At 33.5% G+C, this 17480-nt stretch overlaps 6 protein-coding genes across 9 annotated transcripts in view; 2 read left to right on the top strand and 4 right to left on the bottom strand.

The window, feature by feature from the left end:
- Positions 1-604, bottom strand: part of LOC118743278 (proteasome subunit alpha type-6) — a 70077-nt gene extending 69473 nt beyond the window's left edge. For 2 of the 4 annotated variants that reach the window (XM_036475863.1, XM_036475860.1), the window contains exons 1-3: positions 490-604; positions 287-393; positions 27-203 (exon numbers count right to left, since the gene is read on the bottom strand). In XM_036475863.1, coding sequence (XP_036331756.1) covers positions 27-203; positions 287-362 — 253 coding nt within the window. In that variant the 5' untranslated portion in view covers positions 363-393; positions 490-604. Of the gene's footprint in view, positions 1-26; positions 204-286; positions 394-452 lie in introns of all 4 variants that reach the window. The other 2 variants (XM_036475862.1, XM_036475861.1) reach the window with 2 other exon arrangements.
- A 33-nt stretch (positions 605-637) lies between these two features.
- On the top strand, positions 638-9193 carry LOC118743279 (ubiquitin-like-conjugating enzyme ATG10). Its single transcript, XM_036475864.1, has 4 exons — positions 638-728; positions 8121-8271; positions 8334-8556; positions 8614-9193. The coding sequence occupies exons 2-4, from the start codon at positions 8170-8172 to the stop codon at positions 8910-8912; spliced, it is 624 nt and encodes a 207-aa protein (XP_036331757.1). The 5' UTR covers positions 638-728; positions 8121-8169; the 3' UTR covers positions 8913-9193.
- On the bottom strand, positions 736-2121 carry LOC118743275 (hydroxysteroid dehydrogenase-like protein 2). Its single transcript, XM_036475856.1, is given in 4 exon segments — positions 736-1271; positions 1332-1545; positions 1653-1816; positions 1884-2121. Coding segments are annotated over 4 exon segments (861 nt in total). The 5' UTR covers positions 1898-2121; the 3' UTR covers positions 736-802.
- On the bottom strand, positions 2322-3993 carry LOC118743276 (hydroxysteroid dehydrogenase-like protein 2). Its single transcript, XM_036475858.1, has 4 exons — positions 3455-3993; positions 3231-3394; positions 2852-3065; positions 2322-2794 (listed from the first exon to the last, which is right to left on the bottom strand). Exons 1-4 carry the CDS (start codon positions 3466-3468, stop codon positions 2329-2331), a joined length of 858 nt encoding a protein of 285 aa, XP_036331751.1. The 5' UTR covers positions 3469-3993; the 3' UTR covers positions 2322-2328.
- On the top strand, positions 5089-7494 carry LOC118743271. The gene is made up of 4 exons (XM_036475850.1): positions 5089-5337; positions 5399-5555; positions 5615-6074; positions 6134-7494. Exons 1-4 carry the CDS (start codon positions 5267-5269, stop codon positions 6634-6636), a joined length of 1191 nt encoding a protein of 396 aa, XP_036331743.1. The 5' UTR covers positions 5089-5266; the 3' UTR covers positions 6637-7494.
- Positions 9194-16696: 7503 nt separating the features above from the next.
- LOC118743264 (diacylglycerol kinase 1) overlaps positions 16697-17480 on the bottom strand; it is a gene marked incomplete at its 5' end in the record, with an annotated part of 152188 nt that continues 151404 nt past the window's right edge. The window contains 1 exon segment of the mRNA XM_036475837.1: positions 16697-17156. Within this exon segment, the coding sequence (XP_036331730.1) occupies positions 17067-17156 (90 nt within the window). The 3' untranslated portion in view covers positions 16697-17066.

Raw genomic sequence — 17480 nt, 5'->3', positions numbered from 1 at the left:
TTTTTTTCTTTTGTTTATAAACTTACCAATGCGCCCAGTCATTACGCAGCCAACATTTTTGGTAATACGAAATAAGTGAGTGACTGTTTCTGGATCAATAAGCTTCTCAGCAACCTTTTTTTGTGTGGCCAAAACAGCGCAATCTTTGCCTTTCAGCGCCACTGATGTAAGGCCTTCATGGTCAATGGATTTGAAAGCGTATTCTATTAGGAAGAGTAATTGGATATCAAATATTGATGTGGATATAAAAATATTTATCGGCAATATTTGAGAAATTTTTGCGTACCGACTTGGTAAAGGCGACCCTCGGGTGAGAAAATTGTTATATGTCTGTCAAAGCCGGCTGAACTACCACGCGACATTTTTCAAGTTTTACGTGCACTAATTAAGAAACTGCAAAATTTAATAAGTATTTATCTGTTTATAAGTTAAGCTTGAATTAAATTACTGACGATTTTTGTGCAAAAATGCCTAGATCTAAACAATTACCCAGAGAAAACAAGATTCCACAGATGACCAGCAAATTGTTAAACTTCGCTTCTTCTTTTTCTTACTAGAAGTTCACAGTTGTCAAAATCAACCAGTCATTCCAACCACGACGTTGCCACTCAAAAAATAACAATACGAATTTATTGTACCTAGACGCATAAATTGTACCGATCTCTTATTAACTTCTCTAATATGGCTGCCACCGGAAACCTAAACAACCATTTCTCTTCCATGCACAGGTACACAAACATAATTGTAAGGTCATAATTTATTTTATTAAATATTTTCCCCCACTTATTAAGTTCAAAAACAATTACAGCTTAGTTTTATAGTATTTATCTGGTAAAAATTCGTCCAGTTCTAGCTTTTTGGCGTTTTCGGGATAACATGCGTAATGTGTGAAATCCTCTACGCCGGCTTCAGTTAGCACTTCCTCGTCGATCAAAAAATTGCCAGTGCATGTTTTCGGATCGCGTCGAAGTATTTCATATGCCGCATCGGCCATTATGTCGGGCTTCCGAGAATATTTGGCGCCGTCAGCGCCACGTAACATTTCAATGGCTGCGGTGTAAACAATTGTGCGTGGCCATAAAGCATTTACTGCTACTCCTTGTGCTTTGAACTCTTGAGCCATGCCTAGGACGCACATTGACATGCCATACTTGGCTATGGTATAGGCAACATTTGATGCAAACCAACGTGGATGAAGTATAAGAGGTGGCGATATATTCAAAATGTGTGGATGCTTACTTTTTAATATAAAAGGAAGGCACTCTTTTGATCTGTAAGAAATATTTAGAGATTTTTTTTTCTTATTCATGATTTTTCAGTGGTTGACTCACACCAAAAATGTACCCCTGCTGTTAATGTTGTTCATTAGGTCATAGCTCTTCATGTCGGTTTTCAAGGTCCGGGTCACTTATATTGCACTTGCATTGTTGATCAAAATATCAATGCCACCGAATTTTTCAACTGCTTTCTGGACTGCCGATCGCACTTGCATTTCATCACGAACGTCAACTATGCATGCTAATGCTTTACCGCCGGCCTTTTCAACTGCATGTATATGTAGGTACAAGTATATATGTATATAAAAATGTGTTGATTAATAGTTAAAAATTTAGTGAGCAGAAGTAGTTTAGAAGAATGTCGCAAGCACTCACTTTCCTCTGCAGCTGTATAAATGGTTCCTGGTAGTTTTGGATGTGGATCAGCTGTTTTTGCAGCTACTACAATGTTCGCACCATCGCGTGCAGCCCTAAGTGCAATAGCTTTTCCGATACCTCTAGAGGCTCCAGTGATAAATACTGTTTTCCCACATAAAGCTCTAAGCAAAATAAACAAATATACGACAAAAACTTTATTAGACTATAGTTACATAAATGCTTCTTTACCCAACGTTTGGCATATTGCTGTCTAAAAATATATCCACACTTAACCGTTCATCAAACCCAACTGAACAGGTATACTAACTAAATAGTTGTTGCTGTAAACAGTACAAAGTGCAGTTGCATATTAAGTTCTGATGATCAACAACACATTTTTAATAATGTACTTATAAGTGTATATATGTATTTGCATATTCATATGGAATTTTGTATATGTACGTATGTGAAAAATTTTCCACACATACAGACTCATATTTACATATATATATCTAGATATATCTAGAGGCTAAAAAATAAAAGAAATACATAGGTATGTATTAGACAATTTTATATAACTTAATTGAAGACAAATTTAAGACACTACAAAATATCACTGAATACCCCTAATAGAATAAAATTTAAAAGTGAATTAAAAGTACCTCTTTAGGTTTAAAAAAATATATGTTAAATTTTATAGCTTTGAGAAGTATTTATCGGGCAGAAAGAAATCCGACATTAGTTTATCTGCATTTTCGGGAAAGCACGTATATCGTTTAAGGTCTTCCACACCTTCTTCGATTAGTACCTCCTCATCGATGAAGAAATTGCCGGTACAAGTATTAGGATCTCTACAAAGTATTGCATACGCTGCATCAGCCATTATTTCAGTTGTACGAGAATATTGAGCAGCTTCAACTCCTTGTAACATTTTCAGGGCCTCTGTATAGATTGCGGTACGTGGCCATAATGCATTTACTGCAAGGCCTTTGTCTTTAAACTCCTCAGCCATACCCAGTACACACATTGACATGCCATATTTTGCCATATTATAGGCTACATGATTACTAAACCAATGAGGTGCCATCACAAGTGGTGGTGAAATATTTAAAATATGTCCATGCTTGCTCTTCAGCAAATGTGGTAGACATGCCTTTGATCTATAATTGAAGTATTATAATTAAATGTAAAGATACCCAGTTTTCTTATAACCTTACACCAAAAATGTGCCCCTCGTATTTATATCATGCATCAAGTCGTATCGCTTCATATCTGTTTCCAGTGTTGGCGTTAAAGAAATAGCACTGGCATTATTAATTAAAATATCAATACCACCGAACACATCCACTGCCGCCTGTACAGCTTTGCGCACTTCCTCTTCGTCGCGTACGTCCACAATACACGCCAACGCCTTGCCACCCTCATTTTCGACTGCATTGCGAAAATTTTAAATTTTTAGATTATTACATATGGACGCCTCCATACCATACTATGTTAAGTCTGACTCTAAGGTGACTTAACATGGTATGGTTTGGAGGTGTATGGATATGTATGTATGTATGTATATATATTTTTGATCGCATTGTAGGCACTTACTTTCTTTTGCCGCGCTATAAATTGTGCCAGGTAACTTTGGATGAGGTTTGAAGGTTTTTGCAGCTACCACTATGTTCGCACCATCTCGTGCTGCCTTTAAGGCTATTGCTTTTCCAATTCCTCTGGATGCGCCAGTTATGAAAATTGTCTTTCCACGCAGTTTTCTAAATATTCATATAAACAAAAACTAAAATTATGTTTTGTTTGAAAACGATCGCACTTACCCGTTAATTCTCATATTTTCAATTGATAAATTAACCCAAAATTAACCGAGAAATAAGATGCCTACTTAATTGGCCCAATGGTACAATGTCCAAACAGGAGACTCGTTTACTTTTTATGGTGATAACTCCGAAATCGTTGATAAATTTGATTTCTTTTTGTTGCAATTGAACTTGTGATGGGCGAGTTCGAGATGTTTTAGTCGATTGCCTCGATTGAACTCGATGTTTTCTCTCGACGAATAGCCACTCGAAAATAGTCTAGTGTAAAACGACGTTTCCACGCCAAGTGATTCGCTGTCCCATTCGTAATTTGCTCTGTCATTCGTGATTGGCGCCCCAGTTACGAACCGAATCACGTAATTTGCCATACAAAATATTGAGAGTGAATCACTTCATTCGTAGGTGATTCATAATTTTCATCGTGATCAATAATTTTCATCGATAACGGCTGTCAAAACACATAGACCACACACTTCGTCACCAGCACAAAAATTGAAAAAATAGCTAAATTGATTTAAAATATTGATCAAGCTAATTAACCACTACAAATTTTTTCTCCACCGTTGAGATACACAATATGCAACACATTGGCCCGTAGTCATAGTCAAAATAAAGTCGACTTTAAAGTTAGTTGCAGCTTTTTTGACAGATATCCCATTGAAAATTATGTCAAAAAGCTGCAACTAACTTTAAAGTCGACTTTATTTTGACTATGACTACGGGCCATTGACTCGATTGTAATTATGCAACGAAGGCGATTCGCTTGATCGTTTAAACATCTCGGATTCGCCCATTACTAAATCGTAGTGCATTTAGAACAAACAGCAGTGATTACAAGCAGAACCGGATACTTGATACAGAAACAAAGGGTGCTACCCGGTTTCAAAAGAAGTTGAGAAATATAAATTTTTCAAATGACATGGCGAATTTTTTAAATATGGGAAATGATCGTTATTCCTCTTGTACAATACGTCGCCTGGGTAAAAGATTGTCGTAAGCGCCATTTTGACGATTTTTAGTTCTAGATGCAGTTATATATTTTGATGTAAGGTCTTCCGATTGATGTTATAAGTTTTCAGATATCTCCTTTAGTTTCCGAGATATTGACTACAATTTTTTTCTATAATTTAGTTAGTAATGCAGCCATATTAAACTAATCAATATCTTAAAAATCACGTTCTCCATTTTTGGATATCTTCTTTAGTTTCGGAGATATTGAGTAAAAAGTGTCGCTAATTTAGTAGAACTTTTGATCACATTTTGTCGTATTTCATACAAAGTGGCTGCCAAATTGTCGACAAATGACGCTTACGACAAAATTTTACTAAAGAAAAACCTTCATAAACTCAAAGCTAATTAACATTAAACATTAAAAATTAAATAATTTAAGAATTTTGTGAACTAGTAACATTTTCAGAGACTTTGGAGAATATCTATCTTCGCGTTTTTGAGAAATTGCATTCCAAACTTCAATGGCGATTTCCCACAACCTGCCGAAACCAACATACGACAATCTTTTACCCAGGCAACGTCTAGAAAATAAAATATGTACAAGGCAACCAAGGCATAGTCGTGAGGTTAATGCTGCTGGGGTTTGCAACATTGGTCGCCGGCAAACAGAGAGCGTAGATTTTTTACGTTCTCTGTGGTAAAGTGTCCAATACTTTTCTGTTTATGTTGTGTCAGAAATTGCGGAAAAATAGAGATTTTTCATTTTATTAAATATTCGTAGACAGTTTGTAAAAATTTTATCTACCGTCGCAAGTAAATATACTGTAAAGAACATAATTGTGGGTTACTATTGCAAAAGGCATGTTGGAGAACGAAGTGCTGGCGTTACAAAATCAATTGACCATCGCACGCAATGAAATAAACAAATTGAGGTAGAAAGACTAAACTCTTATTTTCTTATTTCCCCTTATACATATTTATGCAAAATTTCAGACAACAAGTTCGCAATTTGCAGCATGTTCAGAGAAAGGATATTGATGGTGTTGCGCGTATGCTGCGGGAGTTTCGTTGCGAAGGCTGTCGTCGACAAACTGCTGAGGAGAATACACGGAACAGCAATGTTGCGCCAAAGCAGAATCCGCACGCTGATGTAAATGACTCCTGTTTGACGAAATTCTTCAAATATTTTTAACCGTCTACTCGTTTCAGGATTCTAATGCGGAGGCGTATGGAGGTGTGCGTTGGCAGCAAATTGGTGTAATACGCACTGCATTTCCAGAAAAGCGTGCAGTGCCGCGACAGTCGAGTGTGGGCGGTCGCCTGCGAGGTATTGTTGAATTAAATGCCGATACATTTACAAATCCTGAGCACGCGCTAGAAGGATTGGAAGAATATTCCCACATGTGGCTAATCTATCATTTTCACAAAAACAATGCACACCCAAAGGCCAAGGTCGCCCCGCCGCGCTTGGGTGGAGAACGGGTGGGTGTATTCTCAACTCGATCTCCGCATCGTCCCTGTCCAATAGGTTTGTCCTTAGTGGAAATTGAAAAGGTCGACGGTGCATCGATTACATTCTTTGGTACCGACATGGTGGATGGTACACCATTGTTAGACATTAAACCATACATTCCGTTTTATGATTCGCCAATGCAGCCATTGGACACAGGTATGCTTATATATTATTATAATTAAGGTATTTAACATTTTTATAATTCACACGTGTAGGCCGCGTATCTGTTGGGCCATTGGAAACCCTGGATTTTTACGATTCTCGTCAGGAACCAGATGGTGAGGAGTCGGAACTTGAATTGTTGGCAGCAGGCGCGACAGGTGGCAGTAATAGTAGCAGTGATGATGCCGGTGGCGGTGGTAATATCGGACCTCATCTCAACACGACGCCACCTAATATTATCAATAACCCTTCACCACCATTAAATGCCGTTAAGGTCCCCAATTGGGTAGCAGGCAGTCACCGTCTGAAAGTTTGCTTCAATGAGCGTGCCGAGTCACAATTACAGGAGCTACAAGTGCACCGACAATGTATCATTGATATATTGGAAGCAGACCCACGTTCCGTGTATCTACGCACTAAATATGGTTCTCAGATATTCACCTTTCAATTAAGTGAAGTGACTGTTACATGCAAATTCGATGACAAAGCAGCAATGGTAACAGTAGTGCAGATACGTAGAACAGAAAATGTGCAAGACGAAGAAGTGCCGGAGTAAGAGAGCAATGATGATTAGAATGAAAGGACTTTTATGAGCTTCGTTAAGCGTACTTAATGGCAATTGAAAGAATGATACAGGGGATAAAAATACGACATTGCAAATTTATAAAAAACTAGATAAAGTATTTGTAGTAACTGCTTATGCCGATGATAGCAAGTTATGGGTCTATGAGCTATTCATAACAAATGGATATTCAATGAATCACCTCCTGCTGCTACAATGCACTTTAAGTTGTTTTCGTTATTTACTTGCCAGCTGCAATATGATATGTCATTTAATGCATTTTTCCCCAATTCATTGAAAAGTATTTTAATGCAGAACCTGCTGTGCATTTCATATATTCGCTACGCTTTTCTCTTTATAAGCTTTAAATTTATGGGTCGATTACTGATGGCAACGAAACTTCAGTTGCGTTGCCAGTGACTGAAATTGTATTACAGATGGCAACTGGCAACTGAAAGCTGGCAACCGAATTGCCTTATTGGTAACTGCACTTTTGTGGTTGCCGCAGAAGTTTTGATTTTGAAATTTTATTTATTTATTTTTTTCATCTGTTTCCACGGCTTAATCATATCAAAACTCGATTATCTTCAACTTTGTAGCATTTAACTATAGCTGCTGTTCATAATACACATTTTCATTTCAGTGACGTTGCGCTTCGGCAACTCAACTGAGGTTGCGTTGCTATTCATAATCGACCCATTAGTGTTTATGTTTATGGCGTTTTCTGGGCGCTTGAAATAGAGATAAAACTACATATGTTTAAAAACATATCGTTTAGATTAAATAATGTCAATGACAATTATAGCAACAATTTAAGTAAATAAATGTTTAAAATATGACTTATAAAATTAATATGTCAATATTTTTTCTCCAGGGGATAGGGTCATTTATTACATTTAAACAAATCGAATTAAACCATAAGTTCAAAAAAACTGTATTCCTATGTAAGTTGACAAAGCATCTGAAGTCCCTGTGAGCAGGGATATGTCACTTAGACAACTCAGAATATGCTCACAGTGTGGCCTGCTTGTCGTAAAAGGCGACTGAAAGGCTTTTCAGTTTAGAGTTTTTAAGTTTTGGTTTGGTTTGGTGTACTTAATTTTGTTTAATTTCATTTAATTTTATTTTATTCAGCCTCATCGGGAATTCCATGAGAGCAGATATTCCCAAAAATTATAAAGCGGAACAAAACAAATTTTCTCAATTTGTTTTTGTTTTACCTTTTTAATAATGGGAAAGATTTATTCACATGGAATTTACGAAAAGGTTGATTTTGTTATATGTTATTTTATTTCGTCTTTTTTTGTTTTATTTCATTTCATTTCAGTGTGTTTAATTTTATTTTAATTTATTAAATTATTATTATTTTTATTTTTCAATTTAATTTTTTTTCATTTACTTTAATTGTAATTGATAACTGTGCTTATCTGAAATTTGTATGATTTACTTAGCTCAAACAATTTAATTTTTATTTTTAGGTTAGGTAATAAATATTAATTTTAACCTGATGTTGAATACAACTTGGCGATGTCCACCGTCACATTGACTTGGGAAGAATTTCTGCAGGAAGCTATAGAGTTCCAAAAGATATCAGAACGCCTGGGTGACATATGGACTTTGTGCAAAAGGGTGCATGTCTCGTACATTTTCTAAATGGTTGTAACTCAAATTAATTTCTTATTACTCTGTAGGATGACGAAGACGGTAACACTTATCTACGATACCAACAAAAAATACCAAATACTATTGACTCAAATAGTTATGCAGATCCTTTGGGAGAAAATCAATCCCCTCTAAAATATGACTCTGCTACTGTGGCTCCATCAACCAAAGACCTATTGCAAATCGAATATCATATCGTCTATAGTATTTCATATCAAGTTCCTGTGCTATATTTTCGCATCTACCGTAGTGGTTAGTATGCTTATGAACGTATGTTATGAACCGAACTAACTATAAGTCATACCTTAGATGGCGGCTTAATGAATCTCGAAGATGCTTGGCGCATCTTTCGTGGCTATGTCGGTAATGCGGGTAGTGCACATGCTACTGGTCATACAACTAATGAAGATATGCTGAATATTATGACCCAATTGGATCATCCAGTTTTACGCAGACCATATATTGCAATACATCCATGTCGCACAGCCGAATTGTTAGCGCAAGCAGGACTCAGTCGGAATCGTGTACTTACTTTTATCAGCTTGATGGGACCCTTTGTACAGCTGGTTTTAAAAAATGAATATGGCTTGGAGTTTGCTGATGGCTAAGTCAGTATAAATATACATATACTTCTGCAGCGAATTATACTTACATTGATATTTTTATAATTAAAAGATGCAACACGAGCGAGACTGTTTTAGTTACTGATGTATTTGTTCTTATTTGTATTCTTTAACATTTAAAATTACTTAAACAATTTAACAATTACTAAATTTTTAATAAATTATTTATCGACATAGACAACAGCAGAAATAGTACAGCAAAAGCAATCAATATTTGAGGCAATTGCTTACATTTACAAAATTAAAAGCCACGAATTATGCCAAAACCATTTTACTGAGTTAACAATTTCTTATTCTACAGTTAGAGTCATTTTAAAGGTAATAAACAAAGTTTTAAATTTTATGAATATTTAATCGAGTTTTTTTCATAAAATGTTTGCTATTACAACTAGGCTAAACTGGAAAAAATTTTCTAAGTCGCATAAACCTTTATTTAACAAATGCAGCTATGTATGTATGTATATCTTTTTTACATTAAGTATATTTGCAAGTAGTATATTTAAATATTACATGGTATATGTGTATATAATTTATTTATATATATGTACATATGTATGTATTTCCCTAATTGTCAGGCTATTTAACGCTACTTACGATTAGATGTATATATCGTCGTTTAAAGTGCAAAACCGCGTATCAACAAAATGCAAAACCGCGTATCAAGATAATGCAAAACCGCCTATGTGAATTATGTAAATTATTTTCAAGAGAGTAAAAACACTCGTATTTCGAAATGGTTCTCTTTTTTTATAAAGCAATCGCATTTCTGGCTAGTATATTTCAGGACGAATGGATAAGGATTGAGCCAAGAGCATATTGTGTGAGCAAACCCAATTTTTTGGCAGCAAATTGCCAGTTACGCGGTTTTGCAGAATCACGATACGCGGTTTTGTACTTTAAATGACGATATGCATATTTTATTTGGACTCGGCGCGCAATGCTCTACAATTACAAAAGCGCATAAAGTGCAATGATTACACTACGTAAACAACTATATAGCACTCTTTTTAAGTACATAAATAAAATAGATTTCTAATAAAATTTAACTGCTGATAAAAATGGCCAGAAGATTTTTGACTAAATTATTTGTTGTTCCAAGTAAAGTATTGAGCTAATGAAAACTTTTGTGAATTATTGAGTTCGGAAAGCATTGCAATTTTTTACCAGTTCACGCAATGGAATTGCTTGTTAATCGGCTTTAACAGTTGACACATATGAGAATTGTTTGTAATATACAGTGCCGGACAAAAGTATTGGCACAGAGAATTTTTCGCAATATCTGAAAAGTTTTTTATTGTAATTTATTTTCGAAATTTTTTATAAATATATAGTTCGTCCTACACCAAAAAACATAAAAGCTAATTCTCTAAATTTTGTGCAAAACTCAGGAAAATTCAATAAATTTGCATGTCCAAAAATCAACGCAATTTTTTAGATACTTCAAACTTGCACTTTGTTATATTAAAATTAGTTGGGCTATAAAACTACATACTTAGAATTTCTCTAGAAAATCTGAATAAGAAGTTGCAAATTAGTATGCAAATTTATTGAATTTTCCTGAGTTTTGCACAAAGTTTAGAGATTTTGTTTTTATGTTTTTTTCGTGAAGTACGAACTATAGTTTTATTAAAAAATATTGAAAATAAATTAGAATAAAAAACTTTGCATATATTGCGAAAAATTCTCTGTGCCAATACTTTTGTCCGGCACTGTATTTTTTTCTTTTCAGAAACTTAAAAAATTAATAGAAAATATGCTTCAAGTATTCAATGTGTAAATATTTCTTTTATTGATGGATTTTATATAAGTGACGATCAGATAAGAGCTTTGATTCTGTGCGCAACACCTATAGAAAGCTTTGAAAGCCTCCGGCATATGATTTGGACGTTATTGTTTTATATGTGTCACGAACAATCATATCCCGCAGGAGAAGCTTTTTTAAGCTTAGGGCTATAGCTCTAGACTAGTTTTGGCCAGCTAGTGCTCTTATTTTGTGCCAGTCGCCTGAGTATTATAGATAAGAGCATTCAAAAGCTGAGAACTCGTGCCTTTGCTATGATATGCATAGATGCGCTCTCTCAGGTAGTCCCTGTCGTATAAACTCAAAAGTCATCTAGAAGGTCTCGGCCCTAAACAAAGTCGAACGAAAGGAAAAAGCTTCGAAGCTCCATACATATTAATAGGTTTGTTTTGCCCTGGTAACTATAATTTTGTGGGAGTTAAATAAAATCCCAGTTTCAGGTTTTGTTAATAGAATTTTTAAATTTTGCGGTTACATAATCTTCGTAACGTTCAGAATAGGCATGCAAACCAGAGTTTGCCACTTCATAGACATAAGCTTTCTCTATATATTTAACTTTTGAGCGCATATGTGGAATTTACATAAAGCTTTAAAAAGTTTTGCCAGGGGCTGTTGCTACATATTTTTTACCGATGCGAACAGGATAAAAGCTCTATTTGGTCAGCAAAATACTAAAAAATTGTTTTATTAAGATTAATAAAATAAGCGATTTTTTATCTTGTAAGTATTTTTTAAACGCCTAGATTTCTATATTTTTTATTGAAGTTTTTTTTTTTTACTATGCGCATGTATGTAAATAGATGCCTATGTGTATATGTTTGTATATGTATGTACATATATATATATATATGGAGTTTCTCGAATATATTTAAACTAATATCTTTTAGTTTTATATTTATTTTATATATTTCATTATAATTTATTATAATTAATGTTAACTCCTACTGTGGTGTTCTATTTCATAGCAAATGCATACAATCACACGTACGCACACATACATATATACATTTTTACACCCTGAGCGTATCTACATACATACATAGGCATGCGTTGAATGGTGTATGCTTGCATATGAAATATGTTTTCAAAAATGTTTATTTTTCCATTTGAAATAAATTCTAAAAACTAAATGCAATACCCTACACTACAGTACTAGCATTAAAATACGTATCTACTATGTATGTACACATTGTCTAGTTATTTTTATGGACCACGTCGATACTATATACCTATGTATGTAGATAGTTTCTTGTACATATGCACATATGTTTGTAAGTGTATTTACATATATTTCAGTTATGCACTTGTGGTCGGCTGATTAAGTTAAGTGATATTTTGACCAGTTTTGGCATTTTTCTTTTGAATATGTAATGTTTATACTTTTTTTTATACAAATTTAGCACATTACATAACCAGCATCACATAAATCCGCATTTCAAACTTCGTACAAAATTTATAAAAATTAAAAAAACTTTAACCATTACACCCAAAAATTTTTAGGTATTCAGTTTTATAGTTTTTAGTTACTTTTAAATATACTGAAAAAAATGCTTAGCACCGTCTGACAAAAAAAAAATTATTCAACATCAATGCGATTTTAAAGCGCCTTGAAATTTGCACTTTATACTAAAATTTAATGGGCTATAAAACTGCATACCTAAAATTTTTCTGAAAAATTTTAAATAAATTGTTAAAAATTTTTGGGTATAATTGTTAAAGTTGAAGAAAATACCAAGCACCGTCAGCAAAATAAAAAAATAATTAAAAATCCACGCGATTTTCAAGCGTCTTCAAAATTGTACTAAAATTTTTCTAAAAATATTTAATAAAAAGTTTAAAATTTTTGGGTGGTAAGTGTTAAAGTTTGTTCAATTTTTATAATTTTTGTAAGAAGTTTGAAATGTGGATTTATGTGGATGTGGTGCTGTTTATGTTATGTGCAGGACTTTTATAAAAAAAATTATAAACATTTAATAAATAAAAGAAAAATAACCATAACTGGTCAAGATGTCACTTAATTTAATCAGCTGACCACAGGTGTATATTCAAATTAATAGAGTTTTAAAAGGACACAAAATTGTGATAAAAAAAAATATATATATTGACCCCTGACCTACAGTCCTCAAGAGCTTCAAATTATTGACTCTGATCTAAAGAAATTCGCCCTTTGAAGGACAATTGTAAATGGTTGGAGAGTTCACGGCATAACTTCCCGCCTACTATTTTTACTTTGCCGTAAACATATACCGGACAATTCTGGTTAAGACAGTTGAAAGTCATTTGAAAGGCAAAGTAGCCAACAAATGTAAGTAGCTTGAAAGATTTGCTTTATTCTGGTAAGAAATTCTCGCAAAAAAAGCTTTCTTGTCAACTTTTATGGTAAAAAGCTTTTTTGACAGAAAGCACGCATCACAGATCTAAAGTGAGCTAACTCAAAACTCAGAGAGGGAAAATTAACTGCTTGTGGATCGTACAGATTCAACGCAATTAATTCAAAAATAGGTAATAAATAACAGTAGTTAGTTAATATGTATAATTATGATTCATGACGAAAAAAACATTTCGTCGATGTTTTTGCAAAACCGCACATCCACCAGCTGCAAAACCGCCTGAATCGCCGTTGTGGAAAAAATGAGATTTGGTAACCATGCATGAAAATCGGTAAAATCGTTATTAAAACAACAGATTTGTAAAATAATAGCTAGAAGAGAAAATACTGCCTTTCAAAGCAACGCCTTCAAAGAAAATCCGTTTTTTTCGCTCTCCTGTAAAATTTGAGTGCCGTAAGATAGGCGGTTTTGCAATTGGGCGATGGACGGTTTTGTAAAAATATCGACGATTAGATCTAGGTGTGCGATATGTATATCACTTTGCTCTCGCTGGTTGCATTGGCCGAGTGAGCAAAGCACTGGCGTGTCATTCGAATGATGCGAGGTTCGATTCCTCTGGCAGCGGAATTTTTAATTTTCTTTTGATATTAAGATTTTGATGTTTTAAAAAGAAAGAAAAAAAATGCATTTTTAAAGCTTAATTTAATCTTCAGAAATACTTTTTTTATTTTTATTTTTTATCATTTATTTTATTTTTTTTGAAAAGGAAGTTTTTTTTTATTTGGTTTAGTTTTCCGAAGCTTATATATTTTTCTTCTTTTTTATTTTTAATTTTTCTCCTTTTTTTAATTTATTTTTTCGAGTTTAATAATTTAAAAAGAAAAAATAATTCTTTAAAGTTCGTTTAATTTTCAGAAATTTGGTTTTTATAATTTATTTTTTTTATTTAAATTTTTTGTAATGCTTAGATTTTATTGTTTTAAAAATAAAAAGTTTTTATTTCACTTAATTCTTAGAAACTATTTTACTAATTGTTTCTTTTTTAACCGGCTCTCTAGAGAATAGCAATGTCTTATGGCAATGGCTAGCTTCATTTTAGATGGAATGACGACGATAGTGAGCACCAGCATAAGCAGTATGTTGCAGAAGTGTTTCGTCGCCGTGGGGTAGGCACGATACCACCAAACAAATAAATAGAAGCACATCACAAGGGGAGGGGCGTATTATCGCCGCTACTATGTTAGCTGCTGGTAAATAGAATACTGCATATGCGGATGATATCTCTGTCATAGTTGAGGGGGAAGTGTCTGTCCAAAAACAGCTCACTTATGCCCAAGAACTACGGGATATATGTATGTACATTTTTAGGCAACCTAAGTGGGGCTTAGTATTAATGCAGAAAGAACAGATCTGGTACTCCTCGCCAGAAAATACAAGTTGCCTCACTGGCATAAGTCAAAGCTGGATGGGGTGACGTCCAAGATGAAGTAAATCACCAAGTACCTTGGAGTAGTACTCGAAAGCAAGCTATCGTGGAGGAGAGGGCATCAGTGGCATTCTGTGCATGCCAAAAGATGCTGGGCTGTAGGAATGCTGGCTGGTCGAAAATGGAGAAAGGTGAAGGGCCGGCAGTGATCTGCGCGGAACTAAAACTCAAGAAATCCGATAAGCTGTTGGACCACTTCTTCACTGGGGTTAAGGGCAACGAGAAGGCCGACAGGCTTGCCAAAGAAGGTGATCTGTCGAAAATCATGCTAACAGAGGAAGTGCCGATTTCCCTCCAAGTGATTAAAAGGGAGCTCGACCTGTACATGATGCAAAGGCGAACCAGTTTCTCCTATCCCTTAAGACGATGCATGCTCGGCTACATACTAGCTGCCTTTGAACTGCCTCTGACAAATGATGGGCTCTGTAGTAGATGCAGGACGGCACAGTGGACAGTGGAACATATCCACTGTGGGTGTCCTTCTTTTAGCGGACCGCAGACTAGTCTCCTGGGAGTGGGGAAACTTCGAACCTCGATAGATATTTAATGTAGAGTTTGATAGTTTAAGTTGTGTGGATGTGGAGTTTAGACCCAACAGGCAAATGCTAGAATTTAAAAAATAATAAATACTTTTACAATGACTGAAAAAATTAAAAGGCGAGCTAATAATTATAACATGTGTAATGTATACATACATATGTATACATATATGAATGTTCATTGTATATTTATATTTATTTATTTTAAAAATTTTCGTTTTTTAAAATATTTGTTTTTTGGGTTTTTAAATATTTAATATTTCCTAAACTTTACATTTAACTAGACAGTACGTAGTAAATATGAGTTTTTTGTTTGATAAATATTCTAAACATTATTTACTTGTATACATAATTTGCTACATAGTTTTTTTTTTTTCTGAAATTCCATTAAAGCTGCACCATTTTGTATTTTATATATTTAATTTCGAGTTATCGATTTTTATATGTATATTTAAGCATATTTCAGGTCAAATTATGCTGATATTAAATAATTTTGTCTAGTAAAATCTGTCAAATAAATTTAGTAAAAAATTAGATCATATATCATAAATCGAAAACCAAATCAAGAAAACATAAATTTGCGCTATATTGTAAACATAGCTTAAGTCAATACCGATTAGCTCTAATATTCATTTAGTAAGAAACCCGATAGTTACGAGAAGGAAGAAATTGAAACGGATATTGAAGAAAGTCATTGGGGTTTTTGGTTGATTTGGTGTTTGGCGTGTCGAATGGAAGAAATCCTTCATAGATGTAAAGAAGAGGGTAACATCAGGTGATCTCAGCTTTAAACATTTTTTAACAAACAGCTGAGAGTTCTTTCCAAAAAATTAAATTAAACAAAATTTGAAAACAATGAGCTTTGCTAAGCCATTTGAATTTTTATATAACTTTATTTAAATTATCTAATAACATTTAATCTACTTCTACAACGCTGGAAAAAAAATTAAAAATAAAATAAAAATAAAATAAAAATAAAATAAAAAAATACATAATTTAATAATAAAAATATTTTTGACTAGTGGTATCTATACTTATTTTTTATATAAATATGTGGCATATTATCTAAATATATATTGAAATTTTGTACAAGTATTTACATTAAAATTTTTATAAATTTTTTTTTTCTAATGCAAGAAGCAATTTTAACACTTCACGAGCTTGCATAGGCGCTTAAATATACATGCATACTTTTACAATTAAAAGCACAATCACACATTATCTCCTACACAAATATAATTTGCTATGTCTAAATTCGCTAATAGAATAATAAATATGTATGTTTGCATATATGTACATACATATGTTTTACTAGAAAAAAATCTTAAACCGCGCTAAAAGCTCTAAATTTGCTAGGACTCTTTGTTTTTTTTTTTTGGCATTTTGAAGCACTTAGGGGCCCTTAGTCTTAGGTAATTATTACACATGTTGGCTTTATTATGTAGTTTATTTTGTTGATGTTTTTATCTTTAATAAGTAAATATAAGCTACACTTCTCTAACACATATATACATATATTTCCTTAACATAAATTTACTGTTTTCTTATACCGCTAAAAACATTTTTTTTAACTAAAATATGCTATAAAAAAATAAATTAAAGCTCACATTACGAATGCATTAAAATTTGTATTTTTTCGCTTCTCAATTTTCTATGATAAAAATTCTCTTCTCACTGCAGAAGTTTCTATTTCTAAACTGCATAACAGGTTTACAATTGTTTTTGTTTTTTTTCCTTGTATTATATGTATGTGTGTATATGTATGCGTAAAATAGTTTCTCTTCATTTTATTCATTTAAATATTTCTCCACTTCCGTTTTCCGTTTTGCGATTTTTGGACTTGTTGTGGTATGTATGTATGTATGTATGTTGCTAAAATTAAAGCTATTCTATGTGTTGGACGGTGGTTTCTTTGTGTTGTTGTTGGTGTCGTTCCGTTAGTGATGCCCCTATGGAACTACTAGCGGATACGCTCCGCCGAAATCAGCTGCAAAGTAAATTGAAGAAGCCTCTACCTTTTTCGGAACGTGGCGCCATTAGCATAGGAACTTGATTCTTATGAGTGACTTTAATCTGAATGCAGAGAAAATGCAAATAAAAAAATTTATTTTTTTTCCTGCAATTTATTGCATTTATATTTACAGTCATTTCAATGCAAAACCGCTTGTTAGTTCTTTTTGAATACTGGAAGACTATGTAGTCTCAATAATGTAAAACTTTATTTTTGCGTTTTAGAGCGCTGTGGAATCGCCGCCATATTGAAAATAGTGGTCAAGGCTTTTTCCAATCCAATTACTGCCTTACAGTATTCTAAAAGAATTGAACACCATTTAATTTAATTTAATTTAATGTCATTTCATTTTATTTTATTTTATTTTATTTTATTTTATTTTATTT

This window comes from Rhagoletis pomonella, unplaced genomic scaffold (genome assembly GCF_013731165.1).
Source record: "Rhagoletis pomonella isolate Grant_MI unplaced genomic scaffold, Rhpom_1.0 Rhpom_scaffold_00007, whole genome shotgun sequence".
Taxonomy (NCBI): domain Eukaryota; kingdom Metazoa; phylum Arthropoda; class Insecta; order Diptera; family Tephritidae; genus Rhagoletis; species Rhagoletis pomonella.
The sequence above is the reverse complement of the archived record's forward strand: the minus strand, read 5'-3'. Positions and strand labels throughout refer to the sequence as shown.

Bases quoted from the DNA above. Each gene is read 5' to 3' on its own strand.
- LOC118743276 (XM_036475858.1), bottom strand. The intron at 3,066-3,230 runs GTAAGTGCCTAC...TTCGCAATGCAG, and splicing joins TTATAGCGCGGCAAAAGAAA to TCGAAAATGAGGGTGGCAAG. The intron at 2,795-2,851 runs GTAAGGTTATAA...CTTCAATTATAG, and splicing joins ACGAGGGGCACATTTTTGGT to ATCAAAGGCATGTCTACCAC.
- LOC118743271 (XM_036475850.1), top strand. From the start codon at position 5,267: ATGTTGGAGAACGAAGTGCTGGCGTTACAAAATCAATTGACCATCGCA. The intron at 5,338-5,398 runs GTAGAAAGACTA...GCAAAATTTCAG, and splicing joins AATGAAATAAACAAATTGAG to ACAACAAGTTCGCAATTTGC. The intron at 5,556-5,614 runs GTAAATGACTCC...TACTCGTTTCAG, and splicing joins AGCAGAATCCGCACGCTGAT to GATTCTAATGCGGAGGCGTA.
- LOC118743279 (XM_036475864.1), top strand. From the start codon at position 8,170: ATGTCCACCGTCACATTGACTTGGGAAGAATTTCTGCAGGAAGCTATA. The intron at 8,272-8,333 runs GTGCATGTCTCG...ATTACTCTGTAG, and splicing joins TATGGACTTTGTGCAAAAGG to GATGACGAAGACGGTAACAC. The intron at 8,557-8,613 runs GTTAGTATGCTT...GTCATACCTTAG, and splicing joins TTTTCGCATCTACCGTAGTG to ATGGCGGCTTAATGAATCTC.